General features: G+C 28.9%; 1 protein-coding gene and 1 long non-coding RNA gene across 6 annotated transcripts; one reads left to right on the forward strand and one right to left on the reverse strand.

The window, feature by feature from the left end:
- Positions 1-2,135: 2,135 nt before the first annotated feature.
- LOC107934048 (uncharacterized) lies at positions 2,136-5,869 on the reverse strand. Of its 5 annotated transcripts, XM_041082542.1 has the most exons (5): positions 5,701-5,869; positions 5,486-5,527; positions 3,702-4,740; positions 2,559-3,620; positions 2,136-2,453 (listed from the first exon to the last, which is right to left on the reverse strand). In XM_041082542.1, the coding sequence occupies exons 3-5, from the start codon at positions 4,734-4,736 to the stop codon at positions 2,424-2,426; spliced, it is 2,127 nt and encodes a 708-aa protein (XP_040938476.1). In that variant the 5' UTR covers positions 4,737-4,740; positions 5,486-5,527; positions 5,701-5,869; the 3' UTR covers positions 2,136-2,423. The 5 variants fall into 5 exon arrangements, with proteins under 5 accessions (XP_040938476.1, XP_016721877.1, XP_016721875.1 ...); XM_016866388.2 differs by lacking the exon at positions 5,486-5,527; XM_016866386.2 differs by lacking the exon at positions 5,701-5,869 and having other exon boundaries at positions 5,435-5,700.
- A 10,283-nt stretch (positions 5,870-16,152) lies between these two features.
- Positions 16,153-21,206, forward strand: LOC121211326 (uncharacterized). The gene is made up of 2 exons (XR_005906630.1): positions 16,153-17,254; positions 20,670-21,206. It is a non-coding gene; the product is annotated as an uncharacterized lncRNA (long non-coding RNA).
- Positions 21,207-21,907: the final 701 nt, after the last annotated feature.

A 21,907-nucleotide genomic window follows, 5' to 3' on the forward strand; every position in this document is an offset into this window, starting at 1 on the left:
GGACTTTATGCATCAAATCTTGAGATTATAATTAGAGAAGAAATTAGATCAAGCAAGGAAAGTTTTCAAGAGCCTTAGTATGATCTATTTACCTTATTTAAATATGTGGATTTTGAGGAAGTTAAAGTCAAGAAGATCTCTTTTATTATATTCCATAATAAGTGATTAAGGTGAAACTTAAAGTTTCATTCAGGTCACACTTACTCTTTTACAAAGTAGTACAAAATATATTTAAAGACTTGTGTTTAATCTTTTCGAAAAGCAAGAGAAGCAAGAGAGAGAGCACTTATTTTGTCCATTGTTAGGAACGTGTTTTTAGTGCAAAATTCATTGTAAAGAAATTGGTTCATGTTCAGTTTGTAAACAAGCTTTCAAATGGGAAGTCTTAATGGGGAGAGTGACCTTAGGTTAATGTATAAGAGTTAGGTTGTAACTTGGTGTATAAGCTAAACTTAAATCATGTCTTATACAAGCATATTTATAGTGGATTACCCTCTAAATAAGGTCCTGCAGATATAAGAGATTTTCGAATCGTGTAATCAACTTTTTGTGTTCATCTCTAATTTTTTTTTTTTTACTACGTCAGTTAGTACAACTAGTCGCAACTAATGTGCAATTGGAAGACAAATTCAATGAACTTTCACTTTCAATATATTAGTCTATTAGTGAATTTGATCATTTCGCCAAATATATCCGAAAGGGAAATAAAGAAAGAAAATCATGAGCATGGTGTTATTACTCATGAGTCCATCCATTTTAGTCTTAGAAGCTTCAAGTTAGCATTAAGAATTTCAAAATATAAAATCTCTTGAATTTAGTTAATTAAATTAAACCAAGAGAAGGTTAGATATATCTCCAAGATAATTTGAAATGGAAAATCCTCACATATAATCAAAATATTATAGTCAAATCACCTTTATTTTGGCATCTCATTTAGAAATGCTCATAATGGAAGTAGTGTCACAAGTTTTAAGAATAGACTGACACATAAAAATATTTCCGAAAACACTTGACTGATAACTTCAAATGAAGTTTTTCTTGCTAATCAAGTTAGTGGACTCATAATCTATGTATCCTAATACATCAAACATATGAGAACTGCTTGGATGCGTATCGCACATGCCCTACCTTAACAGTTACACTTGGAAACATGGCTTCGGTGATAATCGCAAATTTTACAAATTTATATAAGAATAAATTTGTTTAGGGTTCTAGTTACTCGTTCAGACTCAAAGGTCCGTCTAAAATTTAGGAGCGTTTGATATTAAATCTAAAAAATGAAACTAGGCAAAAAAATTAAGTCTATTTAAAATATGAGTCGAGCTTGAATTTTAACATTTAAGGTCCAAACCCGGCTCGGCCCGATTTATTTTTAAATTTATAATACTTTCTATTATTTTGTTTTTATATATTATATAATTTATAATACTACTTTAATGTAAACAGTAAAATAAGGTTAGGATGGCTATATAAAAATTTTAATAAATAAAAAATATATATAAAATTATTAAATATTAAAATAAAATAAATATTTTTTAAAAAATAATATAGGCAAACCTAAAATAGGCTTAGATTAGTCTTTTGCAAATATGGGTAAATTTGGACAAAATTTTAAGCTCATATTTCACACCGTGCCGAACTTAGACAAATATAAAATAAGTTAATATTATACTTAGACCCGTTCCAAACCCAGTCTAACCCAACTTATGAATACCTCTATAAAGGACCATATGAAGCTTCATCAAACTAATAGTCACAGATTATCTATCATATTTGAAAAAAAAAATTATGTATCTTGATAATTTTACGTTGTCAACTTTATTTTTTTTTTAAATATACATTGTCAGCTGTGTATTTAATATAAAATTCCAATAATATTTTATTGAGGTAATGTTCAATTTTGACTGAAATGGTTAAATCACTTGTCTCATCCCCGAAGGATGACCTTTCTCATCAAGAATTTTGATGAATAGACTCGGGCTTTACTTTTAGCCACAAAAGCAATCGGAACTGAAAATTGGTTAGATTTTCAAATTTTATTCTACCAATTCAGTTGATTAAACTGTTATTTTGACCAACCGATCCTATCTGGTCTTTTATTCCATTTGTGAAAAGCATGATATTGCTAATGCTAATGATACAAGCAGCAAATTTCTCCTTTTATTGCAAATAAGAGGATACAGTTCTGAATCCCTTTAGAAAAGAATCCAACTACAGGATTATTGGACCTACTCAACGAACTAATTGATGTTATTTACAAAAGTTTATAACCTTCATATTTCAGTGCCCTATGCAAATATTGATTTTACACTTTTACAGCTTTCCATCATTTACTTATACTGTTTGTAGATATAAATATTTAAAAGGGGTTTAATCTTCTTTATGCATCCTTAACCCCATAAAAGCAATGAATCCCAATACTTCTAAGCTTCTGGTATAGGAGGAAGTTGTTCCTGAATACATGAGAAATTACACGGTAAAAGTATGAACTCGATCCATTAACAGTAAACCAAAAATATAAAGAAAAACAGAAGTATGAACTAAGAAATTGAAATTACCTCTGAAAACCGCAAACGACCGTGATGAACATTAGAAGATTTAACAATGTTTTCCCACTTGAGATCACTGGACAGAGCTGTGTAGGCTTCAGTTTCACTATAGTTACATGTACCAAGACCAGTCCGTGAAGATGAATTTCTCGAGGAAACAGCAGGCAAGGTGCGCTTCAACCAAGATTCTGATGGAGCTTTAGGTAAAGGTAAGGCAAGAGGAAATTTTAAGTTGCAGCCATGAGAACTTCCTTGGTTACTTGATTTGATTTGCGGCTGGCTTTCCAAATCAGCTTTTCTACACTCAGCTGCTTTTGAGTTTGTAAATTTATTAGAATGTTGTATGAGGTCTTGTTGACTTAATTTAAATTCATTAACATTTAAGAATGTCAATTTACTAGAATCCTGAATCAAATCTTGATCCCTTCTAACACCATCCGTGGCATCCATTTGCAAGTAAGGAGCATATTTTTCAGGCAAAAGCAGAGAATACGGATCCACGGACTCCATGCACTTATGCAGAACAGGTGTCTTCTCATCAACCACATGATTCAAGTGCTTGGTATGCTTCAATGAAGAATCTACTGAAGGATTCTCCTCCATTTCCCCAGGATTAACTAGGATCTCCAAACCATCCTTCATGCATGATGCTGTTTCATCTGGAAAACATGAATTGGATGATATTCCCCTTTGTACAGAATCTACATACAGAGTTTTCTCAACAGGGCTTGCTGAACCTGATTCCTGGCTAATACTCTCACTTGCCAGACATTCTTGAAGATTCTTGCTCCCTGGCTTATGCGGATCAAAGCTACTAACCCTGTAGTTCTTAGCTTTATCAGGAATACCAAGAAACCGTTTTTCTTGATGCCCCAGCCAGGATATTTGACTAGGATATGATGATACATTATTACCCTGAAAATGCCTAAAAAGAGAAGCTCCCTCCGGATTCCGACAATCACTTCTATAACTCTTCTTGCTAGATCCACTCTTTAGATTATTCTTATCCTCAATAGCCTCCTCTGTTTGGGCAATACCTGTTAAGCGTTTCTTGCCAGCAGCCTCAGAATGCTATGCAGAAAGAAATGAAACCAATATTTAATTTACAGAAGGAAATCAAAATAAAAACGGAGGAGAAGGGATTGGAATTACCTCAGTTTCAGTTTCATTGCAAGATCTCAAATACGAGGATTTAGCCTCTCGCCTGTGATCAGAGTATGCAGTTTGCGCTGATTTTTGAGCTTTCACTCCTGGTATTGGGTTCAAAAGACACAAGGAGTTTTTAAGCAAAAACTGAGGAAACAAGCCACAAACATTGACTGAAAAGTTTTGAGAGTCGCTATAGCAATCATCTTCACTTTCTTCGGACCAGTCATCCTGTGCATGTGTGAACTTGTTTGGACTGGATGCATAAAGTGGTTGCTGCTTATCCGCAATTACAAGCTTCTTTATCTGTCTTGGTGGCTCTCGTGCTATAGGTTGTTTCTTTGTAGCATATGGAGGTGTTTCTGATGCTACTGCCTTTGCTGCTGGCAGAAAACGACCCATCATGAAATCCCGAGTTTGGGGATCTGATGAGAAGGTTCCAGATGGTTTGATATCTGAACCATCCAATCCACTCACACCACTAATACTACAGTTCAAGAAGAATGACTCTGACCGTGAAAGTGTATCAAGTGCATCTACATATGCCTCACCACTATCCTTCGAGCCAGAACTCCCTGTCTCCTCCATTTCTCCATTTGCACATTCATATGTAGTTTCATTGAGAGCCAATGATGGAACATTTTGAGAACTGGAAGCCACCATTTCTGTTTGGTAGGGTGCAAAAGTTTTAGCATCAGACCCTTTTCTAGGAGACTGCTGCTTATCCCTCAAAGCCCTCCCAGGTGGAAGCTTTGGGGCAATAGGAGGCCGGTCAAGAGCACCAGTTTGTATATTGCTTTCTTCCTTTGGTCGACCTGGGGTTTTCTCCCATACAAAAGGAACTGTTCCAGGGTTCCTGAGCGGACCTGATTTCAGTTCTGATTTATAAACAGGCGGATTGGGTACTTTGTTGAGTGAATTATCAGTTTTCTTGTTGCCCTCAGATTCAGAACCTGCAACCTGGGATGTGAAGCGCCTCACAGAGAGAAGTGGCCGGTTAAAGTCCAGTTGCTTGTCTTCCATCAAATTCTTTAGCAACATATATCTGTTTGTTTAAAATAAATGCATCAGATAAAATCCTAATGAACAATGTTAAGGAATATAACAGGAAAACATCGTTTCACAAGTCAGATAAGGTAGAAAAGAAAGAATCACATTTCTAAATTATCATAATCCCATTCACAAATTCTTCAATCCAACAGAAGCCACTTGACCGTTTTAGATCATATTAACTTTTTTTTTTTTTTTGAATTCCAATTTCTTCCCAGAACCCCCGAATAGAAATTTCCTAAAAACAGAGGAATACTAAAGTTTTAATCTAAGATACGAATGAATCTTCAGCCAAAAGAAAAAAGAAAAAAAAAGAGCTAATAACACACTGGATGGACAGCAGCATCTTATTATCAACAAATCCAGTATTAACAACAACCATGAAATCACAGTAAACCATAACTGATTCAAATCCATAAACATTTCAAAAGAAAAAAATAACAACAAAGCATCATTTCAGGTTCGGATTTCTTACTGAAGCTAAATTTATGAAGAAAACAGAAGACCCCACTCGAATTTCAAAGAGAAAGAAGATAAAACAATTAAATGAAATCAAACATAATAGATGCAGATCTTTCTCTTCCTCTTTTGAATCTCATTTTGGTTTCAGTAGTAGCTGAAATTCCAACAACTACTCACCAGGGCATTAATTATGAATACTTGAGAAGAATTAACAACTAAAAAAGCACCTTTTTAAAAATATGAAGAAGGAAAATTTGCAGAAGATAAGAGAACACAACCTAACCAAGTTCCTTCCTTGGAAAAACTTGAAAATGAGCTGCCTAATTAAAAGAGAGAATCAATGCTTAATCAATCATAAGAATAATAAAACAGAAAAATATTAAATATATTATTGAAAAAGAAAGGGAAAGAATAAAGAAGAGAGAAGAGAAGAATAAATTTTGCTTAGACGCTTATAGGATAGCTACTGAGTGAGATTGAGAAAATCCTTTACCCGCTTGTAATGGAAACTCAATTACTACAATTTTATTTTTTTAAAGAAAATCCGAAAGAATTGCTCATTAATTATAAGCATTTATAGCACATCAATATCAAACAAATTTGACCTATGACAAAAAATCAGAGGTGAATTTATAAAGAGTTGTTTATGAGTCCACTTGTTTCCAGATCATGTGAGAAAAACTTGTTTTCTCATTATTTTTTTAAAAGGAAAGAGAAAGTGGGGTTTTCACACTACAATGTGTTTTCAATTTTCATAAACGCCGTTGCTCGTTTCCCGCTGTCCATTGGGAACTGTAAAACGTGTTCCTATGTTTCTTAAACGGGTTCGATTGATTCCTATCATCAATTGCTTTAATTAAAAAGTTATTAAAATTTTAAAAAATTTTAAAAATTTGGTTGAATCAATTCAATCAATTTTTTAGTTCATTCAAGTTGTTCGAATCAATTCTCAATTTAACGTAATTCGATTGAATTTCTATTTAACTGATTATTTTAGTCTGATTCAAATAATATTGTAAAATTCAAATAAAAAATTTTAACCTGAAATTTAACTTTAATATTTGTATTTTTATTATAAAAAATATAATGTGAAATTTAGCTTTTAAATACATCCTAAAATAATTTACAGTCATTAGAAATAGATAATTTACTGTCATTAGAAGTAGAATTTTATTATTCTTTTTTACTCCTCTATTTCTCTTGTTTTTACTCTTTTTATTTTTTTATTTCATAACACGTTATCAACATAATATTTATGATTTTTTTTTGCTTCATTTTCACTATTCTTTTTTAGTCTATTTTTCTAAATTTTTCATGATTCCCAAGAAAAGGAAATCCAATACACACCGAAAGTTTCAAACCCACGACACAAAGCCAAAACTTTTTTATCTTCCTAAACCATTAAGCCACTTTTATCCTTGGAAATTTTCTCAATTTAATTATAAAATCTATTTTTTTTTCGTCATAAAAAAGAAGCACAATGCGGATTCAATCACTCAACTACCAAATGATTATTATTAGATTTAAGGGTGTAAAAAATTTTCCAATTTTTTTAAAAAATAAATTAAGTTTCTTTTTTTTTATTCAATTGGGTACTTGAATTGTCAAAATGCATCAAAATGACCCTTTAACTGTTAAGGTTAATTACCTCTAATTTTTTTTCATTTAAAGTCACCTCGTATCACAACCACGACATGACATATAGCAAAAATGATAAAAAATAAAAATCAATAAAATTTGTAAAATTATTAAATTTTAATAAAAATATTTAAAAGTTATTAAGAATTAGAAAAAATTATAAAAATCGTAAAAAATTATTAAAAATGCAAAATTTTATAAAAAATCGTGAAAATTATAAAATATATAGAAATATAGAAAAAAAATTATAAATTTTTATAAAGTCGTAAGAAAATTGTAAAAAATGTAAAAAAATTATAAAAATTATCGTGTCTCTCCAATACGCCCAAGTCAGTCATAATCAACCCAATATTCATTTGGTTTTGCTTACATTTCTCTTCCTACTTACATTCAATCTTTTCTTGCTGGCTTTATTTATCAAACCAATTTCTATCCAAACTTTAGAAATATTAGAAGTGAGCATCCTTGTAGCTATTGTTGCATTTTGTAATGACATACAATTTGATTCCTTGTGTTGCTTCCTTGTCAATGTTTGTAATGATGTGTAGTGTACATGTGTGTCCAATAATTATCTGATTTCATATACTTTTAATGATCTATAGTGAGTACGTACTATCAGGATCTATTCTACTTGGGCTCTGTCTTATGTCCACTCAGTCACATCTATGTATTTATCTTCTGAGAGTCATCTACTCCGATACTCAAGACAAAGCATCTCACTAATTGGAATTGAAACGGCATATTATTTTTTCAATCAGCTTGCTCATTTCTAATTAGACTAAGGACATGTTTAGGTTCATCTACTAATATAAGTTGTCTTTAATATTACGATCTGACCACGTAAAATCGCTTAGTATTAGTTAAACATTGGATAACCAGTAAGCCAATATTTGCTTCCATTTTGCTTTGTGTCAAAAACTCATTGAGAACAATATACAAGGTATTAATGTAATTTATGAATAATTTTATTAAACCAATCTATTCGTGGAAAATACAAGTATATATAGTCGAAAATACTACACTTAAGGCACCATATCCAACAGTTTATAAAAGGGGTCTTGTGTAATATGGTGTTAATGTGTTGGACTTGTCATCTAGCAATCATTACAGAGCTCGTAGAAAGGATGTCTTCAATCGGACGGGGATATTTGGGACAGGATAGATCCTACCATCCAATCTGAATATGATAGGATAAAGCAGTTGAACCCATGTGATATTTGGTGACTAAACAACTCTATGTTCCCAATGGAGATTGAACCGCTTGTTGTTTGAATAGTTCACTCGGGAGAGTGAGCTCACTGATGATCACTTGTCTTTCTAGTGTAGGTTTATTGTTCAGGCATCTTCTAGGCTTGCCACATGTCTTGTCACAAATGAAACTATAACATGAGTATTATTTATTTTTAGATTATCATTTTTTGTAATTTTTTAAGAGTAAGGCCTAAAACCCTCACTAAAAAATAATTAAGTCTTACTGAAAAAGTTCACCTAATTAGCTCTTGTCAACAAATAAAAAAAATCAATAAAGCTTCTCCATTAACAAAAATTGTAGTCATCTATCCATGTGGCATACTAACATACTTATCTACGTGGCACGTCTTATATCCACGTCGCATGTCATATATTAGCTTCTCATTGTTTATGTCGATTAAATCAACATCCATTTATGGTCAAATTAATATTGATAAGGGCTCATGATAATAGCTTAATTGTTTTTTATTGAGAGTTTTTTTAACTTTTAAACTTTTTTTTATAATTTTTATAAATTTATATATTTTTTACAATTCTTTAAATTATTTTCTAACATATAAAATTTATAATTATTTTATATATATTTATAATATTTATAATTTATATTTCATAATCGACCTTTTTTACATAAATAATATAAAAATAATAATTAATTACGAAAATGGTATGAGAAACAGATTAATTACGAAAATAGGCATTTGCTACAATGTTCCGCTAGTGCCGCCTGACATATTGGCGACATTAGACAAAAAAATGATAAACTAAAATATTCAAAGACATGATATGTAAATTCCCTATTTAGATTGATTGCTGAAAAAAAAAGTTTTAAGGCGCTGCTTGACACGTCACCAAACCTTAAATAATGTTAATTATTTCATAAACCCTCCTTGTTTAGTATTTTCTTTTTATTCCCTTCAACATAAAAAATATAGAGACCTCTTATTAATTAGTCCAAAAAGTTTTTTCTACCAAAGAGTATTTTTGTAAAAAAGCTTATTCTAACTGGAAATAATTTTTTTTTGAAAAATAATTTTTTTGTTCAAATTATATCTGACATAGCAATTAACAATATTCATAGTAGTTTCTTTCGCTCAAATTATATTTGGAAACTATAAATTTAACTAATAATTATAATTTATACATAATAAGATTTTTCTAAAGCTTTTATAATAATCCTTATTATCAGTATAAAATTATAATTATAAAATCTTTAGAAAAATCTTATTATGTATAAATTATAATTATTAGTTAAATTTATAATTTTCAGATATAATGTAAGCAAAAGAAATTTACAATGAATACCATTAACTGTTATGTCAAGCATAATTTAAACAAAAATATTTATTTTTCAAACAATAAATAAATTTATTATTTAGTTGGAATTGGCTTTTTTATAAAAAATACTTTTTGGTAGAAAAAAACTATTTGGATTAATTGATAAGAGGCCTCTCTATTTTTGGTGTTGAAGGGGAATAAAATAAAATAATAAACAATGAGAATTTATGAAGGATTTAACCCTATTTAAGGTTTAGTACCACCACAGTGCTGGACACCCTAGAAGCTTTTTTCAATAGTTAATTTAAATGAGAAATTTACATATCAGGTCCTTAAATATTTTCATTTATTACATTTTAGTTTGGTACCGTTAATATGTCAAGCGACACTAACGGAACACTATAACAAATATTTATTTTCGTAATTAATTAATTTTTTAAATTAATTATGTAAAAAAGCCTTTATAATCACATTAGCAATTTTTTACGTGCATGCTACACGCCATCCTTTTTAGGGTTCCATTAATCACATCAACGTAATCTAACAACCAAATTAATCAATGATAATTTTATTAATGTAGGAACTTGATTATCTTTTCTGTTTAGCATAAAAATATAATTAGATGCAAATTAAATGGGATTTAATTGATTTTTTTTATTTTTTACTAAATGTTTTTTAAACATGATGCCTAATTTAAATGAGATATAACTATAAATATGTCAAAAAGAATATGACAGACACGATATCGAATATTTTAATTATAATATTCTTTAAATTATATTACTTTTCACATGATTAATAAAAATACTAGAAAAGAAAAAGAAAAAGAAAGCGACATACACTGTACTAAATCTAGGCTTATCTTGAATTATTGGGTGGCAGTCCTGTTTTCAACAGCCTCGCCAGCCTCGTTTAATTGCTTCAGATGTATTGACCTTCAAACTAAAATTATCTATTGACCTTCAAACTAAAACTATCTACTAGCTTGGATAATGTTAGAAGTGTTGATGATTCAGATGGGTTAGGATGGATAAGGATATTAATATATTTTATAATTGTTTAAGTTTAGTTCTATTAGAAATATAAGTTTAAAATTTTATTTAAGTTTGTCTATATTTATAAAAGATTGATACAAACATTCTGGTCCGCTCATATTAATTTTTATTTTAAAAAAATATTTATATTATATTTATTTAATATTTAATAATTTAATTTTTTTACTTATTAAATTTTTTATATAATAATCTTAACATTATTTTAATGTTACATTAGAATAGTTTTATATATTTAATATAAATTTATATTTTTGTGTTATAAATTATGTAATATATAAAAATAATAGAATATAAAATATTATAAACTTAAAATCGAGCAGAGTCTTAGACTCGAGCCTTGGATATTTAAGCCTAAGTCTAGCCTATATTTTAAATGTGCTTAATATTGCCTAAGTTTATTTTTCATGTAACGCCCCGAACCCGAGACCGTCGCCAGAGTCGAGCACGAGGTGTTAACGGATTTAATTCATTAATTAAACAGCTCAAACAATTTATTTTAGAACTTCCAGACAAGTTGGCTAACTGTGTCACAGTCGCTTAAAAATTCATATCTCGAGTTACGAAACTCGAAATTCAATTCCGTAAATTTTTCCTGAAACTAGACTCATATATCTATCAACTAAATTTATTTTAGAATTTTTGGTCCGGCCAACTAGTACAGTTTATTAGTTAAAGTCTCCCCTATTTCAGGGTTCGACTACTCTGACCCCTGTGTATTACTAATTAAATATCTCCCTGTACAGAGTTTCAATTATTATTTCGTTTGTTTCTTATAAAACTAGACTCAATAAGGAATCTGTACATGTAAAGCATGACTTCTAATTAGCTTTTTACAATTTTTGGTGAATTTCCAAAGTCAGAACAAGGGATCCATAAATCGCTCTAGCCCTGTTTCACAAAAATTTAAATATCTCATAAAATATAACTCATATACCTGTTCCATCCATATGAAATAGACTCATCAAGCTTTAATTCTATATCTCATTCACTATCTAAATCAATTTCTACTATTTTTAGTGATTTTCCAAATTCACATCATTATTGCTGTCTGATACTGTTTTAAAGCTAATTTCACCTTTTTCATGATTTTCATGGAATAACTAGCATTTAGGCATACATAACACCAAACATGTCCTTGATTAGCCATTCCAACAGCTAATCATTATCAAGCATTTACATACCATTCATCACCCATATCATAAGATCATACACACAAAATGGCTACGATGCTATACATGCCATACTCAAAATGAAACGACTAGCTATACCAAAATAATCCTCGTGATAGTGTGCCCGGACCTCCGACGTACTTTACGATCCCCGAGTTAGCTTGAAAAAACTATAGAAAGAAGGAAAATAAAGGGGGTAAGCATTAAGCTTAGTAAGTTTGCATGCAAATAAATAACAACATTCATAAGAATTATCTTACTACTTGGCATGATACTACTTAATGCAACTTCATTAATTGTCATAGACATATTTTAAACTTCTTCACTTACTCACTTACTTAAATACTTACTTACTTAATCAAATTTATTAATACATTTTACTTACCTTTTTCCTTATCAAGCATACATGAACATTATGTACTTACCTTTGCTCTTCTAGCATGAACTTGTCTTACCTTTTTAGTATAACTCGTCTTACCTTACCTTACCTTGATATTCTCTTTAAATTTTCCCGTCGAACCACTTGGAATACTAAGGATACGCGGGTACCTTACCATTGCCATGACTTGTCATGGTCTTACGTGGTATCCTTTTGAAACTTACCATTGCCATGTCTTGACATGGTCTTACATGGTATCCTTGCCTTATGAACTCACCAATGCCATGCCTTGGCATGGTCTTACATGGGACCTTTGCCTTATAGTAACTTATCAATGCCATGTCTTGACATGGTCTTACATGATTTCCTTGCCTTAGAAACCTTACCAATTCCCATGCCTTAGCATGGTCTTACATGGTATCCTTAAACCCTAATGTCATGACATTTGTATTCTACACATTCCTAAGGTTCAACCGGGACTTTCTGAAATTACTTCTCCGTCAATTCATGCTTGAGTCTTCTTTGAATAATTTCATAAAATAAATATACACATGCTGGAAATTAACAACATTAACATAAAATAATATAATATTGCATTTATTTACCGCAAACTTACCTCGAAACAAAATACGATCAACTATATCGATTTAGTCCATTATCTTTTTCTTTCCCCGGTCTAACTCCGAATTTTGTTCTTCTTGATCTATAATAAAAAAATTTAGCTTATTTAATACTCACATTTATTAAAACAGTCCTTGACCCAAACTTTGGAAAAATTATATTTTTGCCCCTAAACTTTTACGTATTTACACTTTTTCCCCAAGGCTCGAAATTTAAACTTCATCCTATTTTCTTATGTTTTATGACATGCTGATCATTTTTCCCATCTATGAAAACATAAAATTCTCACTCTAACATGTACTTATGACTATTAGGTATTTTTACCGATTAAGCCCTTTTACTCGTTTTCACTTAAAACCGAGTAGCACAAGTTGTCTAACATAATTTAAAACCTCATATTCTATCATAAAACACCAAAATACACAAATTTCACCTATGGGTATTTTTCCAAATATGAACCCTAGGTTGAATTATTGCTAGAATAAGCTTAATCAAGTTACCGGGACTCCAAAAATGTAAAGAACATTAAAAACGGGGCTTGAAATCACTTACTATGGAGCTTGGAAGCTTGGAAAAAACCCTAGCTATGGAGAAACCTTGAAATTTCGGCCTAATGAAGAAGATGGACAAAAATTGGCTTTTAATTTTGTTTTTAATTCATTTTAATAACTAAATGACCAAAATGCCCTTAATTAAAAACTATGGTGTTTTATTTTCCTTTAGGTATTTTTGTCCAAACTAGTATAATGGTCTAATTACTATCCAAGGACCTCCACTTTAAAAACCCATTACTCACAAGTACTTAATACCTTTGTGAACTAGAACACACATTTTACAACTTTTGCAATATAGTCCTAAATATCAAATTGGACCCTCTATCGATAAAATTTCTAAACGAAATTTTCACACAATCATGAAATCATGCCATAGACCTTAAAATGATAATAAAATAAATTTTTCTACCTCGGATTTATAGTTTCGCAACCACTATTCCGTTTAGGCCCTATTTCGAGATGTTACATTTCATATCTAATATTTTTTTAAAAAATAATATTCTCAAATTTCAAACCTAAATCTTGACGAATAACTTATCTCATAAACAATTCTAGAAAATATACTCCTCAAGTTGTAAAGTTTTCCATTAAATATGAGAATTAGAGTACGATGTGACCCGTGAGTAGAAGTGTAAATACATCCTCTCCTCTCCCAAAAAAATTATCACAATTAGACTTTTTTTTTTGTAAAAAGAATTCCAAATTTAATCTTTTATTAATTTTACATTTATAATTGAAAATTTAAAGTAATATACTTCACAAAAACTTTGAATAATATAGTTTCTCAATATTTATTTTTAAAAGTTAATTAATTAAAATATTTAAATAATAAGAGTTGAAGTTCAAAAAATGATAAAAAATTATTAACAATAATAATTTAAGAGATAATATTTGATATATTGTCAGTATATAAATTTCATTCACTACCAATTAATCATGACATGCCACCTCATTAATATTTATCAGTAAATCCTTAACTTTTTGTTATTTTTCTCGGTGACAAATTATGGTTTATTAATATTTATTTGTAAGTTCATAACTTATTGTTATTAGCTCATTAATGAGGTGGCAAGTTATGGTTAAACTAGCAGTGCATGAGATTCATACACTAACAGTGCATCAAATATTATCCTATAATGTAATTGAGACAATGAGTGTTATTTTGGCTTAATATATCATTTGGTACTCAAATTTGACATTTTTTTTCTAATCTGGTACATATGTTATTTTTTGGTCCAATTTGGTGATTGTATTTGACAAAGTTATATATTTTGGTACTCAAAAGTAACGAAGTTTTTTAATGTTAAATTCAGGTTTTAGGGTTGATTTGATATAAATTAATTACTAATAATATTAAATTTAAATTTTTCATAATTTTGTTAGTAGAAAATATTCAGTGTTAATTGTGAATTTGTTTAAATTTGTATTTAATTTTTCAAATAAAACCGGATGTGTATGATTTAATTCAGGTTTTAGGATTAATTTGATGGAAGTTAATTACTAATATTATTAGCTAAATATGAAAATTTCATCAAATAAACTCTAAAACCCAAATTAAGCACTAAAAATTTAACATTGTTAGCTTCAAGATCCAAAATGTATAACTTGTGTCAAATACATGTACCAAAATGCATAACTTTTGTCAAATATAGATACTACATTAGACTAAAAAACGTAGGTATCACATTAAAAAAAGTGTCAAATTCAAGTACCAAATTAAGTATTAAGCCTTTTATTTTTATCCTTATAAGGTATGTAATTTACACTATATTTGGATTAATAATTGTAAATGAAAGAAAATAAATGAAGGTAAAATAAAAGATATGAATGTTAAGGAAATGAAAAGATTACATATTATTTTATTTGGATTATTAAAATTAATAAGAGAATGGAAAGTAAATAAAGTAAAATTAATCAAAGGAAATAATTAAATATTAGAAATTTTATTACTTGTGAAAATCACGTATTTATAATACAAATATATTTTAAAAAATAACATACAATAAATAATGAATTATGTACGATATTAAAATAAAAAAATAGATTAAATTGTGAGTAAAACAAAAATTTAAACACAAAAGCACATCATATTAAGAATATTAAATAAATATAATTGTTTATCATTATTAAAGTTTCAAATAAAAACTAAAAATTACTTTAGTTCAAATGACAAATGAAAAAATTTTATATGCTTGATGTCTTTGATTCAAATTTCATTACGAATAAATTTTTATTAATTTATAAAAATATAAAAAAATAAAACACACATAATCATACAATTTATTTTGCAAATAAAATAGTTTTTTGGTAATTCCCTAATTGAGTTGAGACTCGATTAAAGTTTGCAATTGATAGACTTAGTAAAATACTTAATAAATAGTATAGATATACAATTGATAGAGGTAATAAAATTTGCATAATAAAATTAAAATGTATAAAAATATTAAAAAAAAATCTTTAGTTAGTAAATTAAATGTTTTATTAATGTAATTGATGTGGCTTGAAATTCCAAGTATATTTTTATTGGTTTTTGTTAAAATAAAAAAATTAAAATACCCTCAAATAATATAACTTTTTTCAATTAGGGAAAGATACTATTGTAATTTCCCTAACTGAGTAAATACCCAGTTGACTTATGACACCAATTCAATCAGAGATTTAAATAATAGTATAAATAATAATTTTATACTATCATAACCTTTTTTTATAATATAATTATATAAAAAAATAAAAAAGGTAAAAAGGAAATTTTATGTGTTAAAAGTTTTTTTTTTTTTAGCTTTCCCATAGATTTATCAGGAAAATCTTAAATCTAACAAAATAGTAAATTTGATTTACAAAATAGAAAAAGCAGGTCAAAGACGTTGAGTACAATATCAAATCAATACAAAATTCAGGCAAAATAAAAATAATAATACAAATTGAAAAAAAAATGACCAACCTTCATTCAATCGCTAAAACATGAACAAGATCATCATCTACGCAATGGACATGAAAGCAAATAGTCTAAAACTCAAGAAAAAGAGCCGGTCCACATATACACAAGGAATTGCAAACAATATAAATTTAAGTTAAATCAAGCATTATATAGTTGAAATAAATATCAAAAATATATTGAGAGCCAAAAATATAATGACTTAAAAAACTACTCTTAAGTTCAATTAATTTGAAAAGAGTTATAGTAAAACTCGAATATATTTATATTCATCTAAATTTAACAACTTAATAATTTTGATGAGTTGACCTAAAATAAATTTTTTTAATAAACGATCCATTTTGATTAAAATGGGCTTGAAAGTCCAAAACGTAGTTCAAACAAACACACAACAAAAGCAGATAGTAAATGAAGTTCATACAGATAAATAAAGAAAATAAAACACGATGCAACTCTAGAAGCTTCTTCCAAACCCTTAAGTGACCAGAAAACCCAAAATGGCCGAAACCTTCCGAGATCTGGTAATCGGAACCAGCAAACAATGGAAGGGAGTTGAGATATACCTTTAGAGTATCAAAATTTCTCAACCTAGAATCGCGAGCAATAGACGAGGGAAACTATGGTGGTTGGATGAAACGACAGTCCAAATCTGCTATTTCCAACGCTTTTAATAGAGCATCTTCAACCTAGAATGAGTCTTCTAATCTTCTCATCCCTTCGACCACCATCACATGCGCCGCGTTGTGTTACCTTCTCTTGCAACGAACTCAAAACAACATGAAGAAAAATTCCTTGCTAGAGCCTTTACATCCCAAGTAATCAGTCTTATCTCCGAATAGTCTTCCTCTGTTGCTTGGAGGTTTTTAATAATTGTTCTAGAGTCACTTTCTAGAATAATTTTCGTGAAACCCATCTCCAACGCAAACTAGAGTTCGTGAATAACAACCATCACTTCAACCAACGCCACTGATCTAACTAGGTTATGAGTTCTGATTCCCGACCCCATTATAAGTCTTCGTCATTTCTAATTAAGAAACTTTATGCTACATGTTGTTTTGTCTCAGAGAAACCTATGTCAACATTCACTTTGACCCAATTCGTAGGAGGGGGCTTCCATTTTATCAAAGCTTTGGGTCTGGGGTTTTGTAACGTTCCAGCTAGCCCATAAAGGTAATTACTTCCTCCACACTTCGTACTTTTCTTTCATGTAACGGTTTTTTGCAGGAAAACCAGATTGCCCAAATTGTAATGGTTGTTTCCTCTTTACTGTTACTGGCTGAATTAACGAATAACCAGTTTAACCGCTCGTTGAAACTCATAACCGCAATTGAACGTGGCCACTAATAATTTAATTTTGACAAAAATCAACTACCGGCGAGAATTACAAAATGAAATTAAAATGAAATTTTATTTCAATTCAAGTGATAAAAATGATATGCATAAAAATAATTTTATTTGTCCCTATTAATTAGAAAATTAAGCTTGTAAGAATCACTATTAGTCTAATACTAAAAAAATGGTTGTTTTTATGAAAATTTTTGCATTTAGGATTCGGATTTATTTAATTACTATATTTAAATAATTTTTTAATACTTTTACATTTAATCATGTTATGTATTAATTTATACAAATTCTTTTAAAAGTTTTAATTTTTCGAATTTGTTCGACGATCAAAATATTTTGGCTCCACCCATATGGATATTTTTGTGTAGGAAATTGAGGTTTTTTTTTTTAATAAACTATAACAAAATCAAACTTGTAGATATTAAAGATAATTTGTTTTACTGAAAGAAACATTTAGAAAATAATTTTTAAAAAATGAGTTCGGATATCTGAATTATTCTGCATAACTTAATTTCCGTTGTTCAATAATTTTTTTGAAATTATATTTAAAAGTTATTATTAGTAAAATAAACGCACCATAAATTATATTTGTTATAAAATATTGTAAAATAATTCTATTGTGACAATCAAAATTTTTTATAATTAATATATTATATAAAATTAATAATAAAAAAATAATTAAAACACGAAGTTACATATATTAAATAGATGAGAGTGGATAATTACATATTCGACTTAAAGAGATACATTAAGTTAATCATAATTTAAAAAAGTATTCATATTTATGTTATTAAAATATTAATATCTTTTGTTAGAAAATATTTATTATTTATAAATTGAAGTATATATTTATTATTGAAATAATTTTTTAATATTAAATACTTTATTAAAATAATAAATAATATTAATATTTTATTATATTATTGAATAATAATAATTAAATGAATATAATTGTTTAATATTAAAAATTATAATATTTGATATCAATATTTTAATATTTTAAAAATAAAAAATGTTATCAATATAATAATATTAGATTTTATTCAAATTAATTTTATATGAACCAAAAGAAAAGTTGATCTTTCTTTATCAAACTATTTCTCATAAAAAAATTAAAAATATTTTTCATAAGTTATTTTTTAAAAACAATCACACCTTAAAATGCTCGATATGTGCAAATTTGGGATGATAATAGTCCATAATCTTAGCATTTTTCAGGTTGACTTTTCACTCGTATGAATTTGTTCTGTCAAAGGAATAATAACATTATTTTAATTATATTAATACCACCGTCTTGAAATAAGTATTTATAATTTTTGAAAATTTAAAACTTAAAATTTAAAATTTAGTATTTGTATTTGTATTTTTATTTTTAAAAATTTATTTTTTATTTTTAAAATTTTAAAACTCAATTTCAATTATTAATCATATTAAAATTATTTTATTAAAATTGTGTTCATTATAGTATCATTTTTTATTTATTAAGTTACTAAATAAATATTTTTATTTAAAATATCATACTAATAAATTTACTAAAATATTTTAATAATATTAATAATTATAAAACTTAAAAAATATAAAATATAAAAATAAAAATATAAAAACTGAATTTCAAATTTCACATCTCCGTTCCTCATTAATATATATCTACACGAATATTAAAAAGCAAATTAGAGAAGTGAATTAACGGAATATTAGACATTTTTTTTACCAAATTTATAAAATCAAACTTCTTAATTTTATATTGTATTTTACTATATTTTAAAAAATTGAGAGCCATATATAATTCTTTTTTAAAACGAATATAAAATATTTAAAAATGTTGCAAAAAAAAAAAACACCAAATTAAGAGGAGCAGGCCCACCAACCTCTTGTCTTCATCTCAACTACCTTTCTCTATAATTTCCTTTTGGTACAATTATGTAAAATAATGGTTGAATTAAAAATAATAATATTTCCTTTACAAGTAGAAACTGACAATATGAAACTTAATCATCATAACGGATTGAACGTATAATGTCGTGAACAAGTAGAAAATGACAATAGTAAACTTGATTTTTCATAATAAAAAATAATGGAAGTTGCACAATATAATGTTGTACAGATGGAAACAAGTTGTACTAATGAAGTTAAGTTGTCGGCGCTTTGACAGAACTCAATGGGAAACAATTCAAGAAAGAAAAGATTCCTTTTACCATAAGGGGGGCATCAATTACGTGTTGTGATAATGCCTTCCCCCCTTCCCCCCCTCTTCGTTTTTAATTATTATCTCCATTAGTGCATCCTCTTTCCACCACATCAAGACACCTTCTCTCAACTTGGAAGGTTAAAATTCCCATTAATTAATTCCGCTCACTCCGCATCCGCATAATTTTTGGTTAATTATAACCACACCTCAAATAAAATAAAATAGTAATTATTGTTTTTTCATATTATTTGGTGGAAATAGAATAAAGAAGCAATAAATATTTTATAATTTGGTTGGTTGAATGGAAAAATCACTTAATAGTATTATATTGTTTGGTTGATGTAAGAGGAATTTTGGATTTGATTTAATGTGCACCATAATTCTTGAACCATGTTGAGATGTTGAATGTTCGACATAATTGCTAGCTCAAATTGAATAAAGACTTTCAACTTAGCATAAAAGAGAATGGGTTTTGATGCCTATTCTTGGGCCTATAGAGTCTCTTTGGCCATGAGAGCCTATTGTTAGGTCAATGACCACTAGTTGGGTATGGAAGTTCACTTCTTGAGCGTAAAAGCCACCCTTAAGGAAAGGTTCTAAAAGGAACGGGTGTAGGTGAACAATGCCACAATTAAAAGCGTACACCTCTTCTTTTGCCCACTGAGAGAAAGGCATGTGACCAACAACTTGCACCAATTAACAAGTTCCTTAGCCACAAGCAACAAAACATATAAGAAGGTCTCCCTCCTTTAACATAACAACACATCCTTCAACAACACATTTCACTCTTAAGAGCATATCTCTCTAGAAATCTCTCTCTCCCTCTACGATTCTAAGCCATTATCAACAAAAGCCATTATTTAAGGCTAAAACATCGTCTGAAGGCATCCTACCTTGTCACATTTGCAACATAAGCATATCATTCTCACATACGTAGCTTATTCACTTGTTTTTATTTTATTTTATTATCTTTATCCAATAGTTGGCTTAACTATTGAAATGCATCTTGGAGGATAACCTTACGTGCCCTTTCATATTGTCTCCTTCATGAAGGTGCTTAAGGGACATTTTCCATAAGACGACTATGAAGGAAAACCATCCTCTTCATCCTTGATGTTGCCACTCGTCTAGGACTTCCTCCACAAGTGTTGGTCACTCATTCACAACATCTTTGACATCGTCACTCATCCAAGGTCCTCTTCACTAAAGATCACACGTTGACAATGTTAATCGTCTTAGACTTTCACCGCAAGCAAATGCGATCGTTCGACCAAGATCATATTGCAAGAAGAAAGTTATCATTATAGCAGACGTGATTCATTCTTCACCTCTGTTGAAGGCATTCACATGTCTTCATCATCTTTTGCCTCACCACAGACTCACATCACCTATGAACCCACATCATTGTAGACTATAGAACTTTCTCAGTCTCGATAGTTAGCTCTCGGTCTTCCGGTCGAAAAGCAACGTCGATGAAGACGTGTGAGTGCGCTATTTCGTGGTGAGGATTGTAACTTTCCATGAATTTTCCATCCATAACATTTGGTATTCTCATTAAAAGGAGTCAACAAGCATGCCTCTTAAGAGCGTGATGTGTCTCACTTGACTAACTAAAAAAAAAAAATAAAGGCAATTGCACCTATGGATAAATAGTATAGCTAAGGTGAGTAGAGATATCGTATCCATGAGGACTAAAAGTATTAGTAATTATCGTTGTATTATTTAGTCGACAATTTGGAGTGATAGGTTTTAAACAAAAATTAGTAAACTAATTTAACTAAGAATTCAACAGAAAATAAATCAGAAAAATAACTGAATGATAACCAATGAGAGAAACAATACCCAAGAAAGTATCCACCTAGACTTCATCTATTATTATGAATCTGAAATAAACAATTTATTCACTTGGTAACTTGATCCATAGAATTCCCTAAATTATGATAACATCTCTTTCGAGAGTAAGAGCAACTGATTCTAGGTTGATTAATTGAAAATCTTTCTAATTAAAACCCTTATCATCGCATTAACTCAATCTATGAATTCTCTTATTAGATTTGACTCTAATCCGGTAGATTTATGTCATTCTATTTCTAGGATTACATACAACTCCACTCAATTATGCTAGGTCTACTCTTAAACAGGGACTTTCCTCCACTGAATTAAGCACATTAAACATGAATTAATATCTCAAAAAAAATTAAAATAAAAAATAAGCATACATAATTGAGAACAAGAATAAAATATTTATCGCGTAAAACAAAAATCAAATAATAAAATTCATCTTAGGTTTC

This window comes from Gossypium hirsutum, chromosome A12, assembly GCF_007990345.1.
Source record: "Gossypium hirsutum isolate 1008001.06 chromosome A12, Gossypium_hirsutum_v2.1, whole genome shotgun sequence".
NCBI lineage: Eukaryota > Viridiplantae > Streptophyta > Magnoliopsida > Malvales > Malvaceae > Gossypium > Gossypium hirsutum.